Here is a 13294-nt window from a genome sequence, read left to right as displayed (position 1 = left end):
ATAACAGAACAGAAAAGTTATGCCTGTTATTGATGCAGTTAAGAATGCCACTCCTGATATGTAAATTAATTGAACTGAAGCAAAACTGGGCATTCAAAGCGATTCAAAACCAAATCTGTAATTCACAATGCACAGAACCTGTGCTCTAAAGGACATAGCTATGAGTCAGTTCTTGTCATGTGAAAATCAAATCATAATAAAATCAAGTTTTGATCAAGCTGAAGTTCCTGTGCGTTGGTTTTTTTTTTTGTTTTGTTTTGTTTTTCCCTCATCAAAAACAGATTAAACTGAAGCATAGTAGCAACAGGGAGGTAGTTTCTATCACAGTTTATTTGTCAACATATGGCAGTCTCATATAAGCATTCAGAAAATAGTTCTTACTGCTGGACTGAGTGAGATGAGAAAAAATGAGATGGGAGTTTGGAATGTAACACGACAGGGCAGGGACAGTGATATAGGAGCAGAAGGAATATGCAGCTTGCCAAGCTAGCAACGAAGTTCAGTGGCAGAACAGGGAACCCCAAAAGATAAGGGAGACGTGGTTATAATGCACAAAAATGGGTATTTACAGAAGACTAAGCATGAAAGAATATGCGCACCAGAATTTCCAGCCAGCAGGAAGAAGGGAAAGTCTGGAGAAAGAGGAAGGAGCAAATGGGTGTTTCTCCCCGCTCCCTGGCTTTAAAAAGGCTTCAAAAGGGTAAATTCATGGATTCTGGAAACTTATGTTTCTGCTCAGAAAATATCTCTCTGTTTCAGCTCATACCTCATCCTGTTCTTCACATGTCCAGTGGCTGCAATGAAGTCTACAATAGAGGACACTCCAACTTAACAGCTCCGATTCCTCTCCCCAGACCTATTGCTTCATCTTAAGCAAATGCTTGTAGAAAGGGTTAGTCTGAAAACAAGCTTCAGTAAAGAAAAAAAAAAACAACAAACTTGTGCTATGAATACTGTGTATGAATACTTCTAAGCCATCATTTAGGTACATAACTCAACTAATCATGCAGTGGAAAACTTATTGGAACCCGTCTATGTTTGCAGGCCACCTATAATCTTCCTCAACCCTGAATAGCTCAAAGCTTCTGTGTTGACGCAAATAGTCTGCTGCAGTCATACTTCTTACTGTAAAAGAGATTACCAGCCTCCCATGTCAACATGACGCGCCCAGGAATTCCCAGTTCCAAACCCTTTGCTACATATACAATATGTGAATACAAAAAAGTCAGCAAAATATTTCCAATAAAAATAAAAATTGAGTTGGCAGTATAAATGGCAGACCACAAGCAGGAATAACCTGGCACTAAGGGACATATGTAGATTTTATATGCTGTCAATTTGTAATATACGTCTGTTCTTTTTTGGGAGGTCAGACTAATCTAGTTATTCCTCTTCAAAAACAATTTCAAAGTCTGATTTCTACAAAGTAATTTCAATAAATAGCCAAGTTAAAATATTTACATTTGTTCTTATTAAGGGCCTCCTAATAAAGAAATATAGTCAATTAGTATGAGCTATCTTACTACTAGATCTAGTGGCCTACTGATCTGCAAATGTGTTTATTCCAGAAAACTGGAATTTCCAGAAAACTAGAATAAAATGAAACAAGCAGGTTCTGCTGATCCAGCGGGAGGCATTGCAGCAATTCAGCAGGTAATGGAGAGATGGATATACTGGATTAGTGCAGATAGAGTTTATCTTGTGGGGAACAATGTCGGAACACATGCAACTACACAAAAACCACAAAACTAAGGGTTGTTTGGAGTAGTGTTTTGAATAATTAGCTTGGCAGCATCCCATCTACAGCCAGTAGATTCTGTTTAGATTGAAATTAAGAAAGTGAATGCATGCAGGAGCACCTCGGCAGTTAATTCAAGTCCAGAGGGAAAGATGTCAGCAGAGTTAAACCAAGCTCTGCGCAGGAAAGATGGTTGCCTTCAATGTCTTTATGCTACTTAGAACAGAGATGCAAAATGCACATGTGTATGCACACTTCACGTTAATGCATGCATGTTTGCAATTAGATTCAAAATATTCATGACTGAAGAGCTTTACTACAGAATAAACACACAGAGCAGTTACAGTATAATCCTCTGTACCCAGCAATACACATGAATCCTACCTCATCCCCCCCAAATTAAGGGGGAAATCTACCACATCTGAGAAAGCAATGTCCTGTTCACACTGTGTCAGTGCACTATGTCTCTTAGCTAAAAGGAATTCATTTCAATGGAAGTGGTAAATATGTTCTCTGAAATCTGGACATGAGGTGGAGATCACAGATACAGTATTCTAGAAAACTGTACTTCCTTACTCCAATTCTATGTCAAAACACTGACTAAATTATCAAACAAATTTACACAGACATCTCTCTCCACTGAAGAATCCTTCAAACGTTACCATTAAAGCACAAGAACAACCAGTACAGGGGTTAGCTCTGCTCAACACACATGCTCTATGGCTGTAAACCAACAAATGAACACATAGACACAACCGTTGCTGATTTTTAGGATCTCAGCCCAGTATTGTTATAGTTTACTCTATGAAAGTCCCGATGCCCAAGCCACTCTGACAGAGGGGACACAAGCTGTGCCAATGCCCTTTCACAAGGGTTTCTGCTTTCCCTGCACCAGGCCTTCCCTTCCCAGATGTGAATCTCGCCTTAGAAAGGGCACCTGTCCCTTGGAGGAAAAGCGTCAGCTCAGTATTCACAGCTTTCCCACACCAAGGGATAGCTCAGGTCGGTCAAGTCCTCGGTGACTCAAAGAACATCGATGCTTGCAATCCAGGCGATCCCACACACAACACCTTGTGTGCCGAAGAGTAAGGCTGAGCAGAAAGAACTTGGTAGGCCAGTGCCTCGAAGAGGCTCGTTCCTAGGTAGATCCCAATCTCAGGTTGTTCCAAGGATGTTGGGATCTGGGATTTGTTGCTTCTCAACAAGTGGCTTCCTGCCTCATCCATCCCAGCACCATCACAGGGAGCACACAGGGTACTCGGTCACTTCTGCCAGGAGATTGAGGGCTGAAATTTGCACATTAACCAAGACGAACCTTGTTTCTGATGCCCACAATTCATGAATTTAACTCGTCTCTTGCCAAAGGTAAATTGATCTTCTGCGGACTCAAAGCATTGCTAGTGGCGCTTCAAGACATCCCATCAGTTAGACTTTGAAGAACTAAACCCTTCAGAGGAACTAATGGCTGAACTACAATTCAAAGACATCACGGACAGCTCTTTTCCCTTTAGGATCACTGCAGAGCCAAGTGCCAGAGCTCCCAACCAAAAGCAGAGAGTTTTCATAAAGCAATCAAACAAATTACTTGTGTTCTGAAGAACAGAGGCTTTCCCAGGCAGCCCTTAGGCAAGCACCTGTTTGCATTTCTCTTCTTTCACTGGATATGTACAGTATAGGGCTCAGGGAATGATAAATGGGCTACATGTATTCAAATATGCATTTTCCTGAGTTAATTTCCTACCCAACAGTAATATATCAAGATCTGAAACTATTTTATTTTTAAAGTAGCCTCTTAAAGTGATTTGTGAGGCCCTTTAGTTATTCAATTTTTGTAGCATAAGACTCCATTAGACTGAATAAAAGACAGTAACTAATACAGGGGGCCCCCATGCAGCAAAAAAACAGCTGAAGGAGCTTTTGCCTGAACAACCCGGGTGGCAAAAATGAATTGCACAGTTGTGTTTTTCACAGGGAAATCCTTATTTAAAAAGCAATCTCCCATTCAGGGTAAAAACCATTTAAAGGGCTATTCCTTACAACCTGATTAAAAAAAAAAAATAATCTGTTTAACCCTTATGAAGCGAAATACATATTTGGATAAGTAAACCTCCTACTTGGCCTCGATTTTATTTCATTTCAGATACCAGTACTAACTATAGATAGGTTTAATTTCAATCAGTTCAATGCTTTCTAAGTGTTGAAGTTGGCAAGAGCTGTGTTTCTTCCTGCCTGGCCCACGTGCCTTGCAAAATCTGAGTTTCAGTTTAAGAATTCAATGAGGATACAGTTTTACATTACGCCTAACCTGGAAGCTGCTATTACGTCCTTCCAGACTCGGTATTGTCCTCCTCTGCTGCAGATCTAGCAGTTATACAGCTGCAGGGTGAGTCGGCTCAGCTTACTGAGCCAATGGAAAATAAACCCAGCAAGCTCTAGTTGCTCAAGTGGTTGTTTGTTTTTTTAATATGCAAAAGGAGCCAGGAGTAAGAGTTTCTGTTCTTTTGATGCAGAGGCCAAAAACCTTAATGTTACTATAAATGAGGCCTGCCTTTAGTCTACTTTTAAACCAGCCATCCCCACTTCTACACACCTTTCTCTCAGTGGCAGGAGGAAAAACAGCAGAGTGGTGCAGCAGGAGATTGTTCTCAAGCAGCTCCTTTAGCACAGCCAGGCAGATGGTCAGGCTTACCTGGCAATCTGCTACCTTGGGCAGCTTCCCACACAGCCAGCTTTGCATCCAAAGTAAAAAAAGAAGTAGGTGCTTTAATGTTCAACAGAACCCTACTGTACATAACATGATACGAGATATTTTCAATACCGAGCAATCACACTTTTCCAGCAATTCCCACTGAAGTCAGTTATTTCCTCAACTTCTCCCTACTGTACATTTTACCCCAAACAAGACTCTCTCCCCCCCCCAAAATCCATGTTGATTCAGCCCTTCAAGGGCCTTCATTAGCTTAAGGACAAAAAGCAGTATCTACTATCTTATATTTCAACCAAAATGAGATTTATTTTTTTTTAATTTTTTTCCCCTCCATCTACATAAAACTTAGACTGCAAAGAAAATGCTAACATGTATTCTTTCAAGCTTCCTAAGCATGAAATTTTTGTCCTGCGGGGGCACTTCTGCTACCAAGTCCTATACTCTGACAAAATATCCAACTAGCAGGTTGGAATGAAACAAAACCCACTGAGCCGTCAGTGAAAAATACATATTCCACAGTGCAGATGCCAATGGCACATCTCCTGTTCAACAGACTAGTCAAAAGTAAGGAAATGAGTCAAACTCAAAGATTAGAAGATAACATCATACTGCTTTGGTGCCAAGTCCGAATTCAGCCATGCATTTGGGGAAAAAAGAAAAAAAAAAAAAAAAGTTAAAAAAGTCTCTCTCAGTATCCTCCTGGACAAAATGTCCAGCATACAGCTGGATAAACACATAATGCAATGGGTGTGCAGCAGGCTGACGGGTCGGGCCCAAAGGCTTATAGTAAATGGGGTTACATTGGGCTGGCGACCAGTCACTAGTGGGGTTCCGCAGGGATCCATCTTGGGGCCCGTGCCCTTCAATGTCTTCATAAATGACTTGGATGCAGGACTTAAAGGTTTGTTATCAAAGTCTGCTGATGACACAAAATTGGGAGGAGCTGTTGACACTCTCGAGGGCAGAGAGGCCCTGCAGAGAGATCTAGGCAAATTCGAGAGCTGGGCAATCACCAACCATATGAAGTTTAACAAGGGCAAGTGCCAGATTTTGCACCTGGGACGGGGCAGCCCTGGATGTACGTACAGACTGGGGAATGAGAGGCTGGAGAGCAGCCCCGTGGAGAGGGATCTGGGGGTTCTGGTCAACGGCGAGCTGAACGTGAGCCAACAGTGTGCCCCGGCAGCCAAGAGGGCCAACCGTGTCCTGGGGTGCATCAAGCACTGTATTGCCAGCCGGTCGAGGGAGGTGATTGTCCCGCTCTACTCTGCGCTGGTGCGGCCTCATCTTGAGTACTGTGAGTAGTTTTGGGTGCCACAGTGCAAAAAGGATACGAAGCTACTAGAGAGTGTCCAGAGGAGAGCCACAAAGATGGTGAAGGGTTTAGAGGGGAAGCCATACGAGGAGCGGCTGAAGTCACTTGATCTCTGTTCAGCCTGGAGAAGAGGAGGCTGAGGGGAGACCTCATCACGGTCTACAGCTTCCTCACAAGGGAAGGAGGAGGGGCAGGTGCTGATCTCTTCTCCCTGGTGACCAATGATAGGACTGGAGGGAACAGCAGGAAGATCTGCCAGGGAAGGTTTAGGTTGGATATTAGGAAAAGGTTCTTCACCCAGAGCGTCGTGGAGCACTGGAACAAGCTCACCAGGGAGGTAGTCACGGCACCAAGCCTGACAACATTTAAGAAGCATTTGGACAACACCCTCAGACGTATGGTGTGAACTTTGGGGTTGTCCTGTGCAGGGACAGGAGTTGGACTCAATGATCCTTGTGGGTCCCTTCCAACTCAGGACATTCTAGGATTCTATGATTTCTACTTTACCATGTATTATAAAGTAAGTACTAGTTTCATACCAAATGCAAGTGGAATTCAAGCATTGACTTTGTTGGATGTTACATGATAGGGTGGTATAACAATCCCCTGGGGTCAGCTGAGATGTAGGGAGACAGGTGAGAACGATGTCAAGATGCACAGGGGAATACAGGCAGCCTCTGCAAGCCCAGCCTTTCCTCTCCCACCCCTCGAGAACTCCCTAAAACACAATCCAAATTTGCACCTGCATTACGAGATAACATAAGGACTGAGATGGTATCATCTCCAAGTGTATTAATTGAGGACTTTTGTCAGTATTGTTGTTTTACAGCTAATAATCTTCAAGTGAAACATAAGGGACTTCTCAAACCTTTTATTCGTGTATAAAAAAAAAGGGCAAAACAAGTCAACTTCAGGCTAAAAGCAGCCTCAACAAATTACTATCTTCAAAAAGCCTTCAAAGATATCATTATATTAAACAGATCACTACAATTCACAGTCTCATTAAACACTTCTGAAAATCTTAGTAACGGAATCATTGCAACTTTTGTTGGTGCATCTTCAGGTTCGGTTTTGGTTTTCTCTTGTTTTCAAACAGTGATCAGAATTATTTTTGCCTTTCTTTCATCTTTTAAGAGTAAAGAGTAAATTACTGGTACTCCCAAGTTTGCAGCTATATCCTTCATGATTGGTATACACTAAGTCCAAATGCTGAAGACTATTACATGCTAATTGTCAAATGATTATTTTTGCTGGATCGGTTTGGTGTAGCATGAAAGTGCACACAGACAGCTTTTAAGTTCTGCAGCCTTCTCTACTGACCAAAAGATTGCTGCTAAAGTGTGTCTTCTAGTCATATACATTGGATTAAAGGGGGGGGGGGGGGAAGGAAAGGAATTGGATCCTGGGTTTCTACCTTTCTCCTCACTGCTTCTTTTAGCTTGAGAGTTTGCCTCTGAATTTAATAGACTAGCACTGAAAAAAAGTAAAGAGATTGTAGCTGACCTAATTTCACATATTGCAGGGCTATAACTGACATTTCTACTTTTACTTAAGCGAAAATATTACTGGGGGGGAGAGCAAACTAGGGGCAGCAGAAATCATAAAACCAGATTTCTTCATAAAAAAAACCAACAACAAAAAAGCCAAAAAAAATCCCCAAAACCCAACAAAACCCCACATTACTCATCCACCCACAGTCTTACATTTATTCTGGCATACCATATGATTGAGCAAAAGAATAATACAAAGAAATCATTGGAAGAAAACACTGAATGGGTTCATCAACAGTACATTGAGACTAACGTGATAACTCTTCAAACAAAAGAATAGGGTTTTTTAATAATTTCGAGGAGGTGTTTTTTAATACAAAAGGACTACAAGTAGATGTAAAGTACTTGCATTTCTTCAATAGATTTTACATACCCCCCCCACAGGAAATAATTAAAATGGAAAGGCTGGATTAGTATGAAAATTTTAAGTATGACCTGAAGAGAGCTGGCTAAAATGAGACGACAAGCAGACTTGGTTCAGATGGGTACTTTGTCCTGAAAGGTGATAAGAGTTCTCTACAAATGAGTAGTAATGTATGACTGAAATTTCAGCTCACTGAAAACTTGGAACAAGCAATACAGGACAGAAATTTATTAGTGGCACAAATGGAAACAAAACTTGAGCACAAATTTGACGTTGCTTTGCATGTCACTTCGACACCACTGACAAAAACACTGCTATAAAAAAAAAAAAATCCCTAAAGGCCCATGCTTATCAGTTACAGATGATGATAGAAAAAGACAGAATTGTATTAAATTAAAGCACAACCGCCAGCCACCAATGCACAAAATACACTTTACTGAGTGAAGTAACTCCAATAGACACAGCAAAGCACAGCTAGCATGGTAAAGAACTGTCAGGATGTCACCCGCACACAGAATACAAATGCCGGCAACCACATTCAAGAGAGGGATTTAGGCGAAAGAGGGGCATAGCAGAACTACCAGGATTACAGGGGAAGGAGAATCTATTTTGCAAGGGCAGCCTACAGAAACATGTTTGTTTAGTTGCATGACCAAAAACCAAAAGGGGGAATTATTGCTCTCTAAACGTTCCTTTGGCTGGAGAGCAGAAACACCAGTGATGGAAACACATTACCTGAACTGAAAGATTACGCAGGCACAATCAGCTAGCCATGAATAAATTGTCTCATTTCTACCAGACAATGGCATTGAGCCAAATGAACAAATTGGATTCTGGGGAAGCTTTCTAATAAGCATGGGAAGAAAGCAGCCTAACCATTCCCAAGACAGTCCTTGATAAAATTTTTAAGGCTACTTTATAACATCATTAATTGCCGTGGCTGGGGAAGATTTGATGACTCAGGAGGTCGAGCAAAAACATCTGAAATAGAGAAAATATGAGCTAATGGAGCAAAACGCAGTAATAGAGGCATGCAACTAACTAAATGTGCACAGCTAGAACCATGAAAACAGATCACTTGCATGCTAGATGCAAAGAAATAGGTTATAATTTCTGCCATAATTGATTTCTCCTGTTTGTATTCATGATTGTTCTGCTGTTAAAATAACTACACTGTTTTTAAATTGCAATTGCTAAAAGAATGCATTTTTATATGTTATATGCTAGGTTATGAATTTTGTTATTGCAAATTAGAACAACTCTACCAGTCCCAGGCATGCCAAAGTACTTCTCTGCAATGATGCAAGTACAGAACAGTTTTCTATTTAGCTGCAAGAAATACATTTCAAAGTAATTGTTTTTATAAGCATTGCATCATTAGCTGGGTGGCATCTGTTGAGTAACCAGTACCCCACCCTGGATTAAATTAATTTCCATATAATTTTTTCTCTATTATAGCATTATGGTATTTATACGAAGTACCTTGAAGACATCAGAAGTACTTTTCACTAAACTTACCCTTTCCTGAACACAGCGGGGGCGGGGGGGAGGGGCACGTATCAGTTTATTCTCAAGTTTGTATGAGGGTGCTGTATGTTCATAAAGCAACAGCATTTCTGAACTTTTCCCCCAGTAAAGTATCAATACTCTTGGCCATATGCATCAGATTTATATTCATTGAAAAGCAAAGCCCCTTCTCTTCAGACTATGTAAGAGAACATTATCATTAAGGATAAAAACAAGTTTGGGTTCTGTGCTAAAAAACTGGCATGAGCCAGGACAAAAAAAACCCACCCAAACAAAACAACAACAACAAAAAACCGAAACAAACAAAAAAAAAACCACCACCAAAACCCACAAAAAAAAAAAAAAAAAAAAAAAAAAAAAAAAAAAAACAGAAGGAATATCACGATGTGGCCACACTAGCAGGGATTATTGTAAACTTGTCTGAAACACTGGCTTAGACAGAAAACACGAAATTTCAAGAACCTAAGTTAACGCACTAAAAGAAAGTCTGTAAAACCCTGATACTGTCTGAATACTGTCTCCGAAGTTGTAGATATTTGGAGTAGATATATTGCTGAGTCATCCACGAGATTTAGACCTGACTTAAAATTTTTGTATTTTCAGGTCTTCTCCGTTTCGTAGTGACACAACTGAAAGTTTTATTGGCAAGTTTTCATAGAATTATTGCAAGCATTCAATATAAGAAGCAAATAAAAAGTCAAACTGGTGCAAGGCAACTTAAAAACCAAAAAGAAATCTAATTAGCTGAGTTTCTGCTGCCATTGCTATCTGTCAGTGATGCAATTTTCACCTGCTCACAATAATTCCTGACAGAGAGTGAAAAAATTGCACAGATTCTCTCTTACCACACAACACCATCAGGCAACAAACAGTTATATGAACAACAGATCACTAACTGCAGCTACATGTTTACAGCCTTTTTAAGTAATGAAGTTGCTAGACATTTTCAGTCACACCGTCATTAATGAATGATAGTTTTATATACAACTGTGGACAAAGATCTTCCCCTTCCTCTAAATCACCTGTAACAAAAAGGTACAATCTGCATACTTTTTGAGATGAGGACATTAATTAACATAGAAGTTTGTCATATAAGAAGTAGAAAGGAACAAAAATTGAAACCTGAGGAATCTGTTTTCCTATTCTAAAATATCAAACTGTCTACTACTATACTTTCTGGGGCATCCGTGCCATGTGTTTTGCACACTTCAGCATCATTCAATTGTAACCAGAAATCGGTATTCAACTCATATTCACAATGTTATTTTGATCAAAGATGTCTTTTTGGATGAATGCTATGATGTTGCCTGTGTGAGTACAAACAAGATCACAGTAAAAAGTATTGCAGTCTATTTTCAGCCTACCACGAATGCTCTTTTTTCATGACCCCAGAACAGCTGTAGCCTGGTGCAGCCCTATCATGCTGCTTCCCTCCCCTCCCCCTAATGCCATTGCTCTCCAGCATCCGCTTCCTCCCATGCTGCTAAACACGCCAGGGAACATCCTGCTGCCATGCAGTCTCTCCTCAAATCTAGCATCTTGCTGCTCAAAGAGCACTTAACAACCATCACCAAGTCCAACACTGCAAGCATAACAGCCCCATACCTCCACTATAATAAATGATTAAAAAGCAAGCTAATTGTATCCAAGCATAGATCAAGTATCTGAAATACGAGCAGCTCATACACTTTACTTCAGTGTCAAGAATGACAGCTATAATGACAGTGTATAAAAATGGATAAAATGAAACTAGTTTTCTTGTATATTATGCACATCAAATACAATGTAGGGTTGGGGCTGGGGGACGGAAAGGAATAAAAGGACGTTTGGAGAACAATTAATAGAGTAAGAAAAATATACTTTCTACTTGATAATAAAAAAAAAAACCACCTAAGCAAAATTCAAGTAGGATTGAATACATCTCACAAAAGCAAAACTAGTATACTTCATAACTGCCAAAATAGAGGTTTCTAAAAGAAAACCCAGCTGCAAGAGTAAGTCATAAATATGTACTATTACAGCTTACCTACACGGAAGGCATAAGTGCCACTTATAATGAGCAACTTCATTACAGACATTCTGAAACCCTACTCAGTTTTTACTTATCCCTCTCACTATTCTTAAGAGTACTTAAGAACAAGTCTATCAAACTCACCTCTTCAACCTTTTAAAGAAAGTTCAAAAGGATAAATCATTATCAGTTATCTAGGTCTGTAATTTTATATTACTATAGATAACTGGCAGACACATTTCTGGTATTTCTTAATTAAATTCAACAAAGATGCTATAAGGATGAACATGAGCTATTGGTACCACATTTCAGGATTTCTGACGTATTGTTTCTCTAGAAGACCCTCATTGTGGATCTTTTCTCAAGTTTTTGGTCAGACATGTACACAGTCCATTAATAATTCTCTCTCAAACTCCTATTCCAAGTGCTGTAACTGTCGATTTACAAATAAAGCAAGGTAAAGTATTTGTTCAATGAATAAGAGGAAACAAATTTTAATGCTAGAGTCCAATACTGAATAATCATAACTTAAGATTTTATCTTGCCTGGTAAATCAACAGCTTTGTGAAATATAATCACTGGAAGATGCTTAAAATCATGAAACATACCCAGATCTTTCCTTATTGTAAGCTCTCTTTCCTACCAAGTATCAAACTACTTTTTCAAGTAACAATTCGGGGGGGGGGGGGGGGGGGGGGTGGAATTAAAATGAAATCACAGAACCATCCCACCCCTCCCACAGCTACGCCCCCACAGCAAAAACCTTACCTTCATCATTCTGGGCCAAACAACCTGCTAAGATAGTAGCAACTGCAGTCCCTACAGCTAACCATTTCCAGAGACAAAACCGCTGTAACATTTTTTGTCAAGCTTCACTCAAGGCAGATCTGAAAAAGAAAGATTTGATACATGCATTAGTCAACCAACCTACACAACGGTGAGTGATTACAAACTATTTCACAGGTAACTATGTGCGTGTAACTACATAGGGCATATACAGCCTATAAGAGTGACATTGTCTCTGTTAAAACAAGCAAGGTTAATCCCATTAGCAGCAACGCATACCTACATACTTGTTAGCTTGATAATCACGTACACACAGGCCTCCAAGTTAAAAAAAAAAAAAAAAGCAAGTTTTCTTGCTTAAATCAGGCCTAATTTCCATAATTTCAATAAAATAAAGTATTTATGTCAGCCTTATGCTTTAAAAGCACTTTGAAGAAATGACCGTATCCGAGAAATTCTGCTTATTAAAACTGGTGTTCAACTGCAAAAGTCAGCAGGGACCCAGTATTCAAACACATAGCCCAGCAGAACCTCTCCCAGCAAAAATATGAGTGAACCCCATAGATAGCCGCCTTTAATGAGACAGACTGTTGGTTCATGCCCAGCAAAGGAGGAAAAACAAAAGCCCCACACGTACAAAAAACCCCAGGAGAATAAACTGGCCAAGACATGTCTGAATGAACTTCAGAGCATATTTAGAGTGCGTAACATTGGAAAGTTACCTAAAACTCTGTTTTATTGCTCCAATAAAGAGAATTAACATATTTCTGTAGCCCAGAACTGAATTATTTAAAAATACTCCTTCACATTTAAAACCATTGTGACAAATACAATGGACTTCCTAGCAACAGAAGCATGAAATGGAGAGAGACTTACAGCAGTATAAAAACAAGCTATTGTATAAAAAGGGTTTAAGTGCTGTCAATTTTCCCAAGCAAAGCACTTGACTCAGATTTCATTGCCACTTTCTGCTTATAACTTTCTATTGTGGTTACAAAACTGCTGTATTTTATTCCAAGTCAAACAAACAGACTATTATCCCCCACTTAACAGCCTCAGCATTAACACCATCTGATCCTCTGTCAGCAAGACATTATTGAAGATGTGCTATCATTTTCCTTCCACAAACCAAGCTTATAGAAAACACAAATGTATGGACAGCATCTAATTCACACAACACACACACAAAAAGTATCTACCTCGGGCATAAAAACATCCTTTTAGATCACTCTCAAGAGTTATCCGAGCCACAAGGAAGCAGGGTTTCCACTAACAGAAATAGGTGATAGTTTCATT

General features: G+C 39.9%; 1 protein-coding gene across 4 annotated transcripts in view; it reads right to left on the bottom strand.

Moving 5' to 3' along the window:
* Positions 1-12071, bottom strand: part of PCDH15 (protocadherin related 15) — a gene marked incomplete at both ends in the record, with an annotated part of 380170 nt that extends 368099 nt beyond the window's left edge. For all 4 annotated transcript variants that reach the window (XM_082311053.1, XM_082311051.1, XM_082311054.1 and 1 more), the window contains one exon: positions 11981-12071. In XM_082311053.1, the coding sequence (XP_082167179.1) occupies positions 11981-12071 (91 nt within the window). The remainder of the gene's footprint in view (positions 1-11980) is intronic.
* Positions 12072-13294: the final 1223 nt, after the last annotated feature.

This window comes from Platalea leucorodia, assembly GCF_965183815.1.
Source record: "Platalea leucorodia genome assembly, chromosome: 4".
Classification (NCBI taxonomy): domain Eukaryota; kingdom Metazoa; phylum Chordata; class Aves; order Pelecaniformes; family Threskiornithidae; genus Platalea; species Platalea leucorodia.
This window is presented reverse-complemented; position numbering and strand designations above follow the sequence as displayed.